The sequence below is a fragment of the Triticum dicoccoides genome, chromosome 7B (assembly GCF_002162155.2).
Source record: "Triticum dicoccoides isolate Atlit2015 ecotype Zavitan chromosome 7B, WEW_v2.0, whole genome shotgun sequence".
Taxonomy (NCBI): domain Eukaryota; kingdom Viridiplantae; phylum Streptophyta; class Magnoliopsida; order Poales; family Poaceae; genus Triticum; species Triticum dicoccoides.
In genome coordinates this window covers 672,787,995-672,806,424 of record NC_041393.1, presented here as the reverse complement: position 1 = coordinate 672,806,424, position 18,430 = coordinate 672,787,995, and the positions used below count along the sequence as shown (strand labels likewise).

The following is an 18,430-nucleotide window of genomic DNA, read 5'->3' as shown; positions in this document are numbered from 1 at the left end:
GTCATTTCCGGTCTTCTTGGCCTTTTTGCCTTTGCGACGACTTTCTGTGTCCTGCTTCGCCTCATCATCATCATCATCATCATCATCATCATCATCATCATCATCATCATCATCATCATCATATATAGCGTGAAGCTCCTGCCTGATGCCCATTGATTTCAAGTCTGCCCTTGCTTTCGGCCCATCTTTGGTCCTCTCTGGCATGTTGAGCAGGGTACCAAGCAGACTCTCGCACACGTTCTTCGTGATATGCATGACATCAAGGCTGTGAGGCACACGGTGGATCTTCCAGTACGGCAAGTCCCAGAAAACAGACCTCGTTTTCCATACCTTCAGCAGCGGCTCTGGCGCCTTTCGCTTCTTTCCCGGCTCTGGCGCCTTTTGCTTCTTTCCCGGCAGTGGGCAGTCTTTCCAATTTTTCAACAGCTTGTCTACTTCCTCGCCGCTCCTCGTACACAGGCGTTTTCGGGGTTCGGTTTCACCATCGAACAGATCCTTGCGTTTCCTCCACGGGTCATCGTCGCGAAGCCACCTTCGATGTTCCATGAACACGGTTTTCGAAGACCCGGGATCTCTATCTAGCTGGCGATACGTTGTGTCATCCATGCACCTTACGCATCCAGAAAATCCGTGGACTACCTGCCCCGCAAGATATCCGTAACCGAGATAGTCGTGCACCATCGTGAGCAGTGCGACTCTCATAGGGAAATATTCTTTCTCTGCGGCGTCCCACGTATTGGCTGACGTTTTCCACAGCGTGTCAAGCTCCTCTTTCAGCAGCCCCAGATACAGATTGATGTCGTTCCCTGGTTGTTTCGGCCCTTCAATTAGCATACTCATGTGAATGTACTTCCTCTTCATGCACAACCAGGGGGGAAGGTTGTACATCCACACAAACATAGGCCAGGTGCTATGTGTGCTTCTCTGGCTGCCAAACGGATTGACTCCATCGGTGCTCGCTCCCAGCACGATGTTCCTTGGATCGTTCCCAAATTCTGGGTATTCGAAGTTCAATGCTTGCCACTGGCTCGCATCCTTAGGGTGACTCAGCATCTTGTCTTTTTTATCTATCTCCGGATCATTTGCGTCATCTTCTCGCTTCTTCTCCTCCCTATCCGCGTGCCAACGCAGGAGCTTTGCTACCTTAGGATCCGCGAAATACCGCTGCAGACGAGGAGTGATCGGAAAGTACCACACCACTTTTCGAGGAGCTTTCTTCCTCTTCTTGTATCGAGTGACACCGCACACCGGACATATTGTAGACTCCGCGTGCTCGTCCCGATAAATGATGCAATTGTTCATGCGCACATGGTATTTCACGTGCGGTAAATCCAGAGGACACACGATTTTCTTCGCCTCCTCCAAACTGGTCGGGCACTTGTTCCCCTTGGGAAGACGTTCGTGCCAGAATGACATGTTCTCGTCGAAGCATGCATCGGTCATTTTGTGTTTTACCTTCATCTCCAGGGCCATGAGCGTTACTTTCAGGCGGGTATCCTCGGGCCTGCATCCTTCATACAATGGAGTAATCGCGTCTAACTCAAGTTGATCCATCTTGGCTTTCTCTCGGGCGGCAGCTCTTGCGTTATCCGTCTGCTTGAGAAGCAACTCTTGAATATGAGGGTCCTGCACCCAGCCCATCGATGGTCCAGCGTCGTCTGCTCCGCCGGCATCATCATCTTCATGATCATGCCCGTCGCCTGCTCCGGCATCTTCCTCATCATCATGTCCTGCATCTTCTACATGATGACTGTGTACAGCATCACAGTCGTGATCATCTCCTGGGGATTCTTCGTCTTCTCGCCCGCCCGAGCCGCGGTGGTTGTCTTGCTGCCCTTCCTCATTTCTTGCCCGGCCCGCATGGACGACTTCGTAGTCATCTTCATCACCTTGCCACCGATAGCCATCCATGAAACCACGCAACAGCAGGTGGTCCCGCACCTGCCCGGAATCCGGGTCCGCAATAAGGCTCTTCAGCTTGCATCTTCGACACGGACATCTTATCTCCGTCTCGTTCTTTTGAAGCATCTCGGCCTTCGCGGACCTCAAAAACCAATTCACGATGCCTTCGGTCATCGTGTGGACCATGGTCGCCTGCGGGGTAGAGCAAAACGATATTTTAGAACCAAACAAAAATTTGGCATGACTTTCCCTAAAAATAGGACCAAAAAGAATGCTTAATGCCAAAATTCTCGCCGAAACGGAAATGAATCAACATTCCGGCAAAATATTGGCAACTATCGCATATCAAATACCGGTACACCTCCAAACACAAACACATATGCAACACCACAAACATATGCAACACCACGAACATACATAGATCTAGCTAGGCCGTAAAAAGTGCATGTGCACATTGTTGTAAGGAGAACAACCTAAATATAGCTTCCCCCCTTACTTACCTATTAAAACAAGGTAATTTAACCACTTAATTTGAATGAATCTATGGTGGAAATGAGGTGAAAAAGAGGAGGCACCCGAGACAAGGAGGAGGTGGAGAGAATGAAGTGGGGAGAAAGTGAGTGTGTGGGTAGGAGAGGCTGTCCCAAATATCTTGTTGCTGCCCACTTACTAATGGCGCACCTCTTGCATGGTGCGCCATTAGTACTTACAACTACTAATGGCGCACTTAAGCAGGATGCGCCATTAGTATGTTTGGATAGGCGCACTAGTTCAAAAAAAAATTCTATACTAATGGCGCACCCACTGCCTGGTGCGCCATTAGTAGTTACAACTACTAATGGCGCACTTGGGCAGGATGCGCCATTAGTATGTTTGGATAGGCGCACTAGTTCAAAAAAAAATTTCTATACTAATGGTGCACCTGCTGCCTGGTGCGCCATTAGTAGTTACAACTACTAATGGCGCACTTTACCCGGATGCGCCATTAGTATGTTTGGACAGGCGCACTAGTTTAAAAAAAATTTGATACTAATGGCGCACCCTTAGCGTGGTGCGCCATTAGTAGTTTAAACTCTAATGGCGCATCAGATTATGGTGCGCCATTAGTATATACTAATGGCGCACCATCTTTCTGGTGCGCCATTAGTGTCAATCCCATCTATAGCCCTTTTCCTAGTAGTGTATTGCCCGGTTCTGCACTAGTGAATACTGTGTCCCTAGTGAGCCTCTACTAGACTAGCTCGTTGATCAAAGACGGTTAAGGTTTTCTAACCATAGACATGTATTGTCACTTGATAACGGGATCACATCATTAGGAGAATGATGTGATGGACAAGACCCACCTGTTAGCTTTGCATATGATCGTTAAGTTTATTGCTATTGCTTTCTTAATGTCAAATACATATTCCTTCGACTATGAGATCATGCAACTCTCGGATACTGGAGGAAAACCTTGTATGCTATCAAATGTCACAACATAACTGGGTGATCATAAAGATGCTCTATAGGTATCTCCGAAGGTGTCTGTTGAGTTGGCATCAATCGAGATTAGAATTTGTCACTCCGAGTATCGGAGAGGTATCTTTGGGCCCTCTCGATACTACAACATCATAAGAAGCTTGCAAGCAAATTGACTAAAGGAGTTAGTTACGAGATGATGTATTACGGAACGAGTAAAGAGACTTGCCGCTAACGAGATTGAACTAGGTATGAAGATACCGACGATCGAATCTCGGGCAAGTAACATACCGACAGACAAAGGGAACTACATATGTTGTCATAAAGGTTCAATCGATAAAGATCTTTGTAGACTATGTAGGAACCAATATGGGCATCTAAGTCCCGCTGTTGGTTATTGACCAGAGAAGCGTCTCACTCATGTCTACATCATTCTCGAACCCATAGGGTCCGCACGCTTAACGTTCATGACGATATAGTATTATATGAGTTATGTATTTTGGTGACTGAATGTTGTTCGGAGTCCTCGATGAGATCACGGACATGACTAAGAGCTCCGTAATAGCTGGAGGTAAAGATTGATATATGGAATAATAGTGTTTGGTCTTCGGAAGGGTTTTGGATGTTTCTCGAAATGTTTCGGTGCGAGAAAACTTTATTTGGGCCAAGGGATAAAGCCCACGATGCTTTTGGTAAGTGCAAAAGGCAGTTTTGCGGAGGCCAGGGTCCAGACGCCAGGGACCCTGGCGTCTGGTCCTGGAGTCCGAGAAGGACTCTTGCCTTTCGGGCAAAACCGACTTTGAGGAGGCTTTTACTTCAAGTTTCGATCCCAGGGCTCAACATATAAATAGAGGGGCAGGGCTAGCACCCAAGACACATCAAGATTCACCAAGCCGTGTGCCGGCAACCCCGTTCCCTCAAGTTTATCCTCCGTTTAGTTTCTGTAGTGCTTGGCGAAGCCCTGCGGAGATTGTTCTTCATCACCAACCGTCATCATGTCGTCGTGTTGCCGGAACTAATCTACTACTTCGCCCCTCTTGCTGGATCGAGAAGGCGAGGATGTATTCGAGCTGAACGTGTGCTGAACGCGGAGGTGCCGTACGTTCGGTACTTGATCGGGACGGATCGTGAAGGTGTACGACTACATCAACCGCGTTGATAAACGCTTCCGCTTAGTGATCTTCAAGGGTATGAAGATGCTCTCCCCTTCTCGTAGCTATGCATCTCCATGGATAGATCTTGCATGTGCGTAGATTTTTTGTTTTTGTTTTCCATGCAACGTTCATACAATTTATATGAAAACAATCCTTTTCTAGCATGTATGTTAGACTATAGAGAAAATCATGTATGTTAGACTATATAATATAGAATTGAACACAACGCTTTTTTCCCTTCACCCCACCAAGAAAAATATAGCATGCCACTATTAAAGATGTTAGAATGGCATCATTTATTTAGATTATATTCAATATATATTGATGGTAAAACTCTATGTAAGCCCATATCTTTTGTGAGATCAAGTCAATTGAAAGGCATCATTTACAATATTTATTTGAATGATGATAGGTTCGCATGCTACAAGTAGTGCAATAACGTCCATGCTCGATCCCGCAAGAACATATAAAACATTCTACCTATGAAGATCATTCTCTTCTTCCTAGTCCTCGCCCTCCTCCGGATCTCAGGACCCGACATCCCATGCCTCGGCATGCTATATATAGTCCTCGCCCTTTTTGCTAGTTCTTCTCCTCTTCCTTCTCCTAGTTGCACGAAGGCATGGTCCAAAATGCAATGAATCATCGCAAACGGTGATGGCCGGCTGATAAACATGGTTCTATGTACAAACAAACTGTAGGTGAGTTTTGCTCTGTATGTGCCAAGAGTATTTGTAATCCCTGGTAGATTTCACCAATGGACATTCCAAGATTTTGCCAACTTCGGTTGTAGCAAGACTATTTATTTTTGTTGAACTTGCTCTAGTAAAGTGGCCATATGTATCTTTCCGATGCAGAGGCCGGGATGACCTTCTTTTCAAGAAAAAATAATGTAAATACTTTACTTGCACAAATGACTTTACATGTATGTTCTGCTGTGTCATTGTACACTTTAATCACACAACTATATATCTTTACCCATTGTTCGTATGTGTGGTCACTTCCTGAATAACTTGTGAGAGACGAAGAAGCCGAGCGAGAAAGCAGCGATGGCGATGGCGACCACCTCCTTGTTGTTCCTTGCCTTCTCCACCACGCTGTCCGCCCACTTCATGTCTGTCAGCTGCTCCAGCCCCCCTGCCACGCGCTCTTTCCAGCCGTTGCATGCCGTGGCCTTCTTCTCCAGCACCGCTTTGGCTTCCATGGCAGCGGCAGCAGCCTTGGATTTCTCTTCCTCGCTGCGCTGTCTTACTGCCGCAGCCAGGCTCTCCTGGTCAACCACCGCTTTGGCTTTCTCGCCGTTAGCAACCTCCGGCTTCGGCGCCGGCATCTCGTGTGTGGCCGGCGCTGCGGCATGGGGAGCATTAGGCTTCACTTCTTGTTCTTTGTTCACCGTTGGTGCTAGCTTTTGCTGTTCTTCCTTGTGCCTGCTGATTTCCTCCGGCTGCTTCTGCTGTTGAGCATTCTTCGTGGCCTCGTCCACGGCCTTCTTGGACGCGTCTTCCTCCTTGGCGACCTCTTCCTTGGGCATGGTTTTGGACTTCATGCTGTCGTCGCCGCTGGCTGCCTTCTTCTCACCTCCGGCGACGTCTTTGCTTGGCGGCGGCCTGACGTCTTCCTTGGCCACACTAGGTTTATCCGTCTTAATCTCCTCGATGCCCGTCGGCGCCGGGACACCAGAGTACCCGCGCTTGGGCACGGTGAGCGTGAGCACGCCCGCCTCGAAGCGGCCGGTGATGTCGTTGAGGCTGGCGGTGGAGGGGAGCTGGAAGACCTTGTGCAGGGATCCCGGGGTGGCGCCCGGCCTCGCTCCGCTCACGGTGAGCCTGCCGGCGCCGTCCACCTGCACCCTGAAGTCGCCCTTCTTGAATCCCTCGAGGCTGAGGCGGAGCACGTAGGTGCCGGCCTTGTCCGCCCATTCGAACTTGGGGTCCACGACCGGTGGCGGCTGCTGCCGCTTCTGCTTGGTGTTGGTGGCGGCCGCCATGAGGAAGCGTAGGCAGGGAATCGTGGTGGACGTTATGATGGATGGATGGATTGGCTGGTTGATGGTGGTTGTGATTTGGGGAGAGAGCGAGGTGGGATGAGTTGGGAAGGTTGGCATGATGCGTCGTGTATATATGTACTTATGTAGGTCGTGTTGGTATGCCATTGCCATGGTTGATTCGAAACTTGTAAAAGAAGGAAATCGTTGGACGGAATTAATTCGGCGTACATCCTGCATGCATTCATGTAGTGTAAGAAGAAGAAGAAGCGTAGCCATAGGCCCATAGCATACTCGTGGAGTCATGTGTGAGGAAAGGTTCAGGGATCTTTGTGCGGGAGGGTAAATGGATTTGGAGGGAAGCTATCTATGGGGGTGAAGAAAGAAATAAAGGATGCTTGCTGTGCATGGTAGTCGAGGCAGGCAAGCTACCTCGATCGATCGCCGGCCGAACACAAGGCCAGCTCGATCCTTCACATGTATCGGAGGCGGACTACATCTTTGAAAAAAAAAACTTCAGAAAGTGCAATAAAGTATATTTTTCATCCCTCAGTCTGTGATGGAGTCTAGATTTAGTCCCTCAACTAAGGAACCAGACAATTTGCACCACAAACTTTTAATACCGGACAAATTTTGTCCCTCAACACAACTAAAGCCGTTTTCGAGCTGACTTGGTATGTTTTTGACAGGTCATAGTCCAAATGGCAGTATTTCTCCATCCTACTCATCCTAACTCTTCTTCCCTCCTTTATCTCTCTCTAATGGGCATTTCATCGAGCACTTAGGGACTTAGGGTGCACCGGCGGTGATGACGCCGAGCTAGCTCTTGAGGGGCTCTACAACACGCATGTCTATGTCGCTGTGCCGGCTGGGTGTCCCTGTTGCTGCGCCAGTAGGAGGGAATCCTGCTGCAGCTTGTCGGGAGCAGCACGGGTTGCCCGTGGCAGCATAGGCCTCCTCCATAGCTCGCCATGTGCAGACGCTCCACCTCGCCATCATAGTAAACCACACCAAAGGAAGCAATGCCGGAGGCCCTAAATCGCTGACGCCCAGACTGTCTTCGTTGACTCCGGTGACTGCCGCCACGCCATGATCTCCTCCTCCTGCAAGCTCCGGTTCTCCATGTCGGGTTCCTAAGAAGCCTCACACATCCTCCCCAAGAAGCCCCTCGTCCACGAGCTCACCCCGCCGCGAGCATGTGCTCCGCCACCGGGTGCCGTCGTCGCTCAGGTGCACATGTACATGCTATAGGTGTGCCCTTGGTCATTTCTCCCCTCTCCCCAAGCCTCTCGGTGCCATCTAGCTCGATGCCCGCATGTCGCTGCCCGTCGTCGCCGGTGAAGGTTCAGCCATCCCGCGTGCCTGTGCTTGCTTTCCCGGACACGTGGACACCCCAGCTTGCTCCAAGGCATGGCTCATCCTCTCCCCGCTAGCAGTCATTTAAGGTTTACGACGTGAATGGATATCGCTTTCATACATAAAAGCATGATCAAACTAGGCCCAATTCAAGGACAGATAATAGCGGAGTGTATAATCAAGGGGATAATGGAGTAGATTTTTATAGGAAAACTGAAGAAATATGGGAACTTCACTTCGAAGGGAGTGCCCCTCTGAAGCCCATTATATTCAAAGACCGTTGGTTCGATCCAATTAATGTGAAAGGACATCTAAAATTGGGCAAGTTGAAATTCTACAAGACACCATAATGAAAGGAGAGGATAACTTTGTTGTGGCTCAGCAGGCCACACAAGTTTTGTATCTCCCATATGCACGCACTACTGTAGAAGAGCTTGAAGGATGGTATATGATGTACAATGCACCTCCACGTACTAAACCATCTATCCCAGAAAAGGACGACTACAATGCCCCCAACACATCCTCTCAAGAGTTCTACCAAGAAGATGGGATCCAAGGGGATTTCATGATCAACTTGACGATACCTAAATATGTTGAAGTACAAAGTGATGGTGATGGTGAAGCTGACGAGGACACTGCCGAGGTTATTTCTAATGTGGAATTGCTAATGAAAATACAGGCTGGCAACAATGTATGTGAGGGTCCTCTGGATGACGACTGGGAGTGTAGTGATGATGAGAGTTTTGATGGTGAAACGAATCCTAATAATAATGGGACTTATGATCCAAGGGATCGCAATAATGAGCCATATTTCTAACTCACATATGTTATATATGCTTACTTATTTGAATATGTTGTGTTGCATTTATATCTTTGCTAACTCGTTTGTTGTTTATCATTGCAAGTGACTGGAGCATGAAGAAAGTGGGAGAGGACCGCAACGTACGGGCGGATATGAGTATTAATGTGGTATACGAAAAAACAAAGAACATAAAAGATAAGGAACCTCCTCAACCTCATGAAGTACCCAAAAAACGGGGAAGACTCCCAAAGGAAAAAACCGACACGACCGCCAAGCAGAAGGGGGGTAGAGGACGGGGCAAGAGTGCCCGTAGCAGTTTGCAGAGCACGGCTCCCGTTGACACATTAACATGCAGGTCTAAGGGGTGTAGAGGACATGGCCGGGGTGGCTATGTGGTGGTGACCCAAAGTCGACGATAGTCTGTGACTAAGGATCAGGAGGCAGGAGATCCGAGGGATGCGGAGGATAAGAGTGTGGAGGTGAAGGATAAGAGTGGGGATGAGGAGACGCTAGAGCATGGGGAGGATCCCAAGTTGCGGGAACATAGGGATGTGGAGATTGAGAGGCATGAGGAGGACCCCGAGTTGCGGGAACAGAGGGATGAGGAGATTGAGAGGCACGAGGAGGATCCCGACTCGTTCGGGTATCTCTATGAGGATGATGAGTTTCCGGGGATGTATGCAAACAAGGACGGGAGGGTGGCGGACACTGAAACATGGTCAGTGTTTGAGATGAACTCCAGTGACGAAGAATCACGGACAGTTGCCAGCAATGATCAGTCAGTGAACGTTTGGAGGCGTGGTTCTTCCAGACTACCCAAGCGGCCGATCAAGGTAAAACTGGTCATCCAGCTAATAGGAAAAAAGTAAGTGCATCTTTATGCTGGTATGAATTACGTACCTTGCATTTTTCAACACATACAAATTACTGATATTTTAATTTTTCAGACATTGGAAAAAGACTAGAAAAGAGTTACGCAAGAGTACCCGGCCGCATGGCCAACGACATACTTGGCCTTCTTCTTAGGGAACATTTCCCCGGCTTGGTGAAATACAATGGGAACGAGGAGCCAGCATGGACATGGCAACATTACATAGTAGCGGATGATACCGAGGACTTAGATCACAAGTCCTATAGAACCGTAGTCGAACGAGTGAAATTCAAGCTGTGGGGTAAGTTGTTCATCACACTTCATCACTCTACAATTATGGCTTCCAAATTACTTAACCCATGGCGTGATCTTATCTGTCGCAGATACATGCAGGATTACTTTATCTGCGAGCCGGGTTTTGAGAATCAAGCAGCTTTGAATATCACTAATGCTGCCAAGTCGCTTGTTAAGGGTATGTTCTATGAGGCACGCATGGAGGCCTTTATCGCATACTATGCAGAGTACCGCAAGAAGCATCTAACGAAGAAAGAAGCCGTCCTCTTGTTTCCACGATCTGACCAGTACAAGTAACATCGAGCCAAATTATTCATTACATTACTAACATTCCATTGAACTCATGACTTGATGCATTTAATTTTTTAGGTGCCTCCCGTTTGGTGTGTCTCAGAGTTTCCATGCTGGGACATGATCGTCGACAAGTGGGTAAGTAAACAGTGGAGGAAGGTTCACAGAGAACGCCGGGCGTGCTAAAAATTGATGGGGGCCTCATCACATCATCAAGGCTCATCGAACCTTATAGAATACAGGGAAATCAAGGTATACATTACCGTCGGCTTCTAAGTCTTATTTATCTTGAGGCTCACTCCATCTCGTTGCTTCTTGTTGCAGTCAGAGAATTTGGGTATAAAGCTCAACACCATGCAAGCTTGGATGATGTCCAGAAGGGGACGTGACTGCGAAGAGTGGATGAACCCACACTTTGGCGATAAGATCCTTGCATACACTGAGACCAGAAAGGCAACGTATGGGGAGGGTTTTCAACCCAATCAGCAAGACATTGATCCACAGTTAGTTGTGCCGGCGGGTCACGGCAAGCCGAGTGGACGGCATCTCATTGGCAACAAGATCCTCGATACGGCCTCCACTCCCAGTCTCTCTGAGTACAAGGCGCGCGTGACTAGCTCTAGTACTCCGGTACTCCCTCGCTCAAACATAGTGACTGCGTTGTCGGGAATCAAGGTTCTGTTCTTTCTCGTTCATCAATTTATGCATTTTCCATATTCCCACTGCAAAGTTTATGAAGTTGCTATGGCTACCTGTAGTTCCAGCTAGACGAGGAAAATAGGCTACGGAAGGAAGACTCGAGAAGGATAGAAGATAGGCTCTTGGGGAAGCTTGCGGAGGAGAGGTGATCCATGGCGCTTGACATGGCACTCTAATAGCGTAACATGACACTATGTGGCATGCCTCGCTGATGGCGCAACATGAGGCTACGATGGTTAGATCCTGCCCATAATGCACTCATGGTAGCCTTAGTTTCATTACATAGCATTCGCCTTCTGGTAGAATATGTAACCTTTCCTCATGGGCAAAATATGCAGCGTCTTTGTATTGCACAGAACCAACCCCCCCGGACCTTCTCACTCAACCGCCAACATTCGGCCAAATGAGTTGTCTTTAAAAACTTTCATGAAAACATTATTGCCCTTCATAGTCTACTATATAAAATGAACTTGTCTTAACCTCCCACGACATGCAGTTGAAGATGGTCCCTATGTCACCTGGTTTGAATAACCCTGGAGCTATATATATTTACAAGGTTCACAATGTGCTAGCCATTCCAACGCTGTTGGCGGTACCCCGCTGTCGCCAAAAACTTGAATCAGGTTTGATAACAAATTTCAAAGCAAGAAACAATCATTTTTGCGGCCATTGCGTCGTTTATGATTGAAATGGCTTATTTTTGCTGCCATGGCAGCATATCCTAGCCGCAATGTTCATAAATGATGCTATAGCCACATTTTTTCCCTTGCTGCCTCTTTTCTTGTGCATCCACCCACCTTTGTAAGTAACTACTCCTTATTCTTGTTTAATAGATTTACATCGCAGATTGCTTTGGCTGTCGATGTACAAGCTGCTGTACCAAACTAGGCATGCCTTTCCATAGGCCTGTTTCTTCCTATTCCGCTTGTGAATATATAACTCTTCTTTACCTATGCACTTTGTGTTTGATATGTCCACATTTTTCATGATTACATTATGGACTAATTTGTATCAATATTGTTATTTGGATTAATGACGTACCTATGCTGATTAGATTGCTCTCGTTAACAATACTGTTATTGTGTTTGATTGTTATATTATGTTGCAACGTCGATCCTGGGCAAACATTTATGTGCTGGGTCGACCTAATATTGTACATACCCTAATTAGTTATATGTTTTCCGAGTGTGGAACTCGGCAAACAAATTGCTCTGTTCTGCTGAATGATGAACCCGGCAGATTTTTTGTACTAGGTAATGTGTTGTGCCATGTGGTTTATTTCTATTGGTGAGGCTTCGCCGAGTTTGGCAGTCAAAAACTTGGTGAACATTTATGCCACGTGACACTTTCGTTAACGGCACGTTCATTCTGACGGTCAGGTTTGCTGAGTTGTTTGTGGTAGAAACTCGGCAAACATTGTTGATATATTCACTGAGTTCTCGATAGAATGCACTCGGCAGTATTAATGATTGCCGGGCCCTATTGTGGGATTAAACTTTTGAGGGATGCAATGAAGGATGCTTCTGTAATAGGGCAAATGTTGCCAACGGAGGAGCTTGACTTGCTCTTCTCGTAGTTCCTTCATAGCTTAAGTCCTTTAAATTCTTGTGAGATGAATAAGTAGTTGGGGCTTAATTTTCATCGATGAAGTAGGAGAAAATGTCAAACTTGTACTAAATCAAAGACACTTATTTTGAGATGAAGTACAAAACAAACTCAAAAGAAAATAGGGTTAATGTGGCACAATATACCACATCCGTATGCAACAGCACATTAGCGGGAGCTAAAGCGAGGTTGATGAGTCTATCCATCAGAGCTAATAGCATCTCTAGCATATCACTTAAAATTAATTCCCAAACCTTCTCCCTATCCCCAAAAGTCAATAATTTTGAGGGATTAAACTTTTTCTCGGCTAGCAGATCCCCTAAACTTAATCCCTCAAACCAGCTTGACCCCACATGGTAACCTCTCATCATGTTTGTCTTCCTTCTTCCTTTTTCCTTCTTCTTTCTTCTTCCTTGCACACAGACACCAACGATTGCTCCGCACTAGACGATGTCCATGAGCTAGCTAGGGCCTAGGACTGAAGATCCACAAAAGTAATTTGATAGAGTCGCAACGAGGGCGACGCACACGTGCAATGAAGGAGTTGAGAACGTAGGCGGAATTCGCCCTCCACGGGCCAAGGTTTGAGCACTTCTTCATGTGAATGAGTTCTTCTCCTCTTCTCCTAGTGGCACGAAGGTATGGTCCAAAATGCAACGAATCACCAGATCGGTGATGGCTGGCCGACAGCCATGGTTCTATCTACAAACAAACTGCAGGTGAGTTTTGCTCTGTATGTGGCACGAGTATTGTAATCTCTGGTTGATTTCACCAATGGAAATGCTAAGATTTCGCTAGCCAAATATGATGATTGACTTTATGTTTGTAGTGTCAGTGTACATACTTTAATTTACTTGCACAAATGTCTTTACATGTATGTTCTGTTGTCACTGTACACTTTAATCACACAACTATGTATCTTTACTCCCGTACATATTTATCCATTGTTCGTATATGTGGTGCTCACTTCCTGAATAACTTGTGAGAGACGAAGAAGCCGAGCGAGAAAGCAGCGATGGCGATGGCGACCACCTCCTTGTTGTTCCTTGCCTTCTCCACCACGCTGTCCGCCCACTTCATGTCCGTCAGCTGCTCCAGCCCCCCTGCCACACGCTCTTTCCAGCCGCTGCACGCCGTGGCCTTCTTCTCCAGCACAGCTTTGGCTTCCGTGCCAGTGGCTTCTGCTTTGGCTTTCACTTCCTCGGTGCCCCGTATCACTCCCGCTGCCAGGTTCTCCTGGTCGACCAGCGCTTTGGCTTTCTCGCCGTTGGCAAACTCCGGCTTCGGTGCCGGCTGCTGCTGCTGCTTGGTGTTGTTGGCGGCCGCCATGAGGAAGCGTAGGCAGGGACTCGTGGTGGACACGGTGATGGATGGATTGGCTGGTTGATGGTGGTTGTGAATTGTGATCGAGAGAGCTAGGTGAGATGAGATGGGAAGGTTGGCATGATGCATCGTGTATATATTTAGGTACTTGGCATGGCATGGTGATGGATGGAAATGGAATGTATGGTTGATTCAAAACTTGCAAAACGAGCAAACCTTTGGTTGGAATTAATCAGGCGTACGTTCACGTGTAAAGAGGACGTGATGCTACATTCATGGAGTCATGTGTGACGAAAGGTTTAGGGATCTTTGTGCGGGAGGCTAAATGGATATGGGGGGAAGCTATATCTATGGAGGTGAAGAAAGGAAGAAAGAATGCTTGCTATGCATGGTAATCGTGGCAGCCAAGCTAGCTCAATCAATCGCCGGCCGCACAAGGCCACCTTGTTCACATCTATCGGAACGTCATTGGAAAAAAAACGCAACTTGAGAAAGTCTAATCTTAGCGTGCAAGGCGGACCCCTCAGAATTTAAATTATAATATATAATCTCCCTATAATCTTTCTCAAGTTTATCACTCACTTATTACTCCCTTAGTTTCATATGCAATGTAGTGCCCTTAAATTTTTCTAAAAGTCAAACTTTAGTAATATAAAAATACGTGTCAGGGTGTATCGTCTAATGATATGGATTTTGTACTCTAGATGTAAATAAAATTTCTCTACAAACTTGCTCAAATTTTATAAAGTTTGACAATTGATCATCATATGTAACTATATGACAGGTTGATGAGATAATCCATTTGGACTTGATGCAATCTAGACGTGTTAATTGCATTTCAAAATCTATCACCTCAATCGTTGACGCACCATGCAGACGATCAATGACACAAACCAATGCCCCAACCTCACTAGAGCTTGAAGCGTCCTCCTCCACCATTGCAAATGGCGCTGACCATGCCTCCTCCCCTCCCCTCCCCACTCCATTAAACTCGACCTTACCACAACCAAGATTTTTTATTATTGATAACCTTTGCTGCGGTGTTCATCGTGGAAACTGAATGGCACTCCACAACCAATATTTAGACAGACAATAAGTGACTATTAGTTTTGCTTGACGCTGCTATGAATATGAAATCTGGAATCAGCCCCCGAGGGAAGGGGGTGGAGATTTGACCCATATTTGACTCCATGTTTTGTGTGACTCTTCTAGTGGAGATGACGTCCCTGTTGATAGTAAGGCAAACACAACACACATCACACAAGGCTTTCTTCAACAAAACATAGTGTCGGCATCAAACTTTTGCTAGTCCAAACAGAAGAGCCCACCCCAAGGCAACCATCCCTTAGAGACTGGTTTTAAAGTAGCTAAAAATGCCATGAATACATAAGGATTGTGCTAACGTCCTACCGCTCGGGATTTAACCTACAAAACCGAGCGACCATTCGTAGCTCCATGAGTGCATGCAATCGGATTTTCTTCACATACGTGTGATTATTAGTGCATCTCTTTCTCATGTACGTGCACATGACACTTATTAGAAAGCCTAATTACATGCACGCATGTAAGGCGAAACTGATGACATCTCTTTAGATTCTCTTGTATTTCAAGACTTCAAAATGTTATGTAGCTCAAATCGTTTGATACAAAAACTATTTTTACATAAAAGATTGTTCGCGATGAGATCTTTAAAATTAGATCCCATATTGATACATTCCGACGCCTTTTTTGAGTAAAAATTTACTACGCGTGTATTACACAAGTTATCATGCTAGTTTTTTTTAGAGAAGTTACATGCTAGTTGAGCATAGGTTATCATGTTGATTACACAGGAACTACTGGGGCATAAAAATTGTTCCACCTATCTTCTCTTCATATGGGCATGTGTGCATGCATTAGAGGTAACATTTGATGTCATCTTAGATTCTCATATATTTTGAAACTTCAAAATATTTTATAGCTCAAACCATCAATCGCATAGAAAAATCATTTTCAAAAAAAAAAACTGTTGCGACGATACCTACGAAATTAGATCCCATGTTGATAAGTTTTGACGACTTTTCTTTGTGTAAATAATTACTAGGCATGGGTTAAGTAAGTTATCTGCTCTGATATGTGTATATATTATCATGCTATTTACTCATGAGTTGCCGTGGTACATTCTGAACAACTTTTTTTGGGACAAAGTTATCACGGTGTTTGTGTGTGAGTTACCACGCCTATGATCCATATGTTATCATGCTATCTATACATAAGTTATCGAGGGTATCTTCTCAAACAACTTTCTTCCCTATGGTCAAACAACTTTCTTCCCTATGTTCTCAAACAACTCCCCGGTTTATACATGAGTTATCAAGTCTACAGTGCACATATTATTGTGCTATTTACATGAAAGTTATCGCGAGGGGGGGGATATTGAGGGAGTCCTGGATTAGGGGGTGTCCGGATGGCCGGACTATGACCTTTGGCCGGACTCCCGGACTATGAAGATACAAGATTGAAGACTGCGTCCCATGTCCGGATGGGACTTTCCCTAGCGTGGAAGGCAAGCTTGGCGATACAATATGAAGATCTCCTCCCATTATAACCGACTCTGTGTAACCCTAGCCCTCTCCGTTGTCTATATAAACCGGAGAGTTTTAGTCCGTAGGACGAACAACAATCATACCATAGGCTAGCTTCTAGGGTTTAGCCTCTCTGATCTCGTGGTAGATCTACTCTTGTACTACCCATATCATTAATATTAATCAAGCAGGAGTAGGGTTTTACCTCCATCGAGAGGGCCCGAACCTGGGTAAAAACACCGTGTCCCTTGTCTCCTGTTACCATCCGCCTAGACGCACAGTTCGGGACCCCCTACCCGAGATCCGCCGGTTTTGACACCGACAGATATGTTTTCAAACAAGCTCCTCCCCCCACCCCTAGTCCAAGAATGTACCTTGTTTGTATATCAAAAAAGGGAGCTAGTTCGACTGGTGCTCGCCGGAATAATTACTAGAGTCCGTTGGTTCATTTCCTATTAAGAGTAGAATTTTTTTTACCTATTTCAATTGGGGCGTGACGTGATGAGTTGACTGGATAAAGCCATTGGTGATTCACGAACATCTGCAGCTGGACCGTACAAATTTGACGTCTCAGACGCCCGCGGAAGCGCCCGGTCAGTGACCGGGTGTGTTCGTTTTGAGCCCTTATTTGTCAGTCCACGCAACTACACTTCTCATTTTCTTTCTTATATGCTCGGTCACTTGCGTGTGATTGGTGGAGATGAAGAGAGAGAAAGAAAAAATAAATAAAGAGACACTACAAAAAATAGGTCAACTTGTGACCTTGACTATTGGTCACTGAATGGTCATTATTTTTCATTTGTGACCTTTTTGTGACCAAAAACAGATGGTCAAAAGCTCGCAGTCGTAAACTGAAATTAACGACCTTCTCTGTGAGAAGGTCGTAGACGTTTACGACCAAAATATGCCTACTATTTTGTTTTGGTCACTAGCAGCCTCCCCAGGCCACATAGGCATCCGACATGGCAATCTGATGTGGCACAAGAATCAGCCCGGTCCAATTCGGTGTTTATATGGCCCGAGCCCATTAATTCGGCCTTTTTAATATTTATTTTTCCTATTAATTTTTGCTAGCTACATGGGCTGGCCCAGCAATTCGGCCTTTTTATTTCTAGATGCGGCCTTTTACAGTGTATGATCTTTTATTTTTTTGCCATTTTATTTTCCACTGTTTTACATTTGTCCCAAGAGTTTTAGTTGTTCTTTTTCTCAGAAGATTGGTCCCAATCGTCAGTTTCTAGTAATAGGACCCGGTTGTCAGGGTCAAGTTCTTTAGATTTCATTTCATAGTAAATAAGTAACAAATATCTAAATCAACACTGGCAAAATACACTGCTTGAAATATTAGCCAGAATGGCAATCACAGTATTACAATGTGAATACATTTTTTTGTGGGTAAACGCGGATACATCATACAACACAAATACAATGGCAATGACAGTATTACAAGCTCTACTGCTTCTGTCGACCTTCTTCAACATGGACCTCCTTCAGTCCTTCCATAGCAGTCACAAACTCTCCTCCTTTCAACCTTCTTTTGCATGGAGCTACTGTGAGAGGAAATCTACAGTTAAGAACAAAATACGTATATAAGTAGTTGGGTACATATCACTTTGGAAAGCACAAGATATCATTTGGCTGGACATGAATATCACTTGTGCATGGGACAGTAAAAGGAATTACAAGTAAACAACAATTCAGCATGAATTAGTAAAATGAACTGGCGAAGAATGCACTATCCAACTGATTCAGCATGAGAGTCCGACGGCGACAGCACCAAGCAAAATTCAGTAAAGCGTATAAATAGATTCAGACCAATTGGTAAAATTAAATCTACTCCATGAGATTTAGTCAAATTTAGGGAGCATCGTAGATTCAGACCAATATTTGCAAGCATGTAAATACTGATTCAACACTAGGGAGTACTGACTTTTTCTGGCAGCGAGAAAGCAACTCAATTTGGCAAGCAGTGCAATACCAAGTGAATTTAGTCAAACATGCAAGTGAATTTAGAGCAGTAGCACTAGGGATTAGTAGCACTAGGGATTAGTAGCACTAGGGACTAGGGACTGACAGCAGTAGCACTAGATTCAGTCAAGTGAAAGTGAATTTAGAGCAGCAGCAAAA

General features: G+C 45.8%; 1 protein-coding gene across 1 annotated transcript; it reads right to left on the bottom strand.

Moving 5' to 3' along the window:
* Window positions 1–5,481: 5,481 nt before the first annotated feature.
* LOC119341372 (stress response protein nst1-like) lies at window positions 5,482–6,581 on the bottom strand. Its single transcript, XM_037613246.1, has one exon. The coding sequence runs from the start codon at window positions 6,499–6,501 to the stop codon at window positions 5,512–5,514; it is 990 nt and encodes a 329-aa protein (XP_037469143.1). The 5' UTR covers window positions 6,502–6,581; the 3' UTR covers window positions 5,482–5,511.
* Between the last annotated feature and the right edge of the window lie 11,849 nt (window positions 6,582–18,430).

Coding starts and splice junctions, on each gene's coding strand:
- LOC119341372 (XM_037613246.1), bottom strand. CDS start 6,501: ATGGCGGCCGCCACCAACACCAAGCAGAAGCGGCAGCAGCCGCCACCG.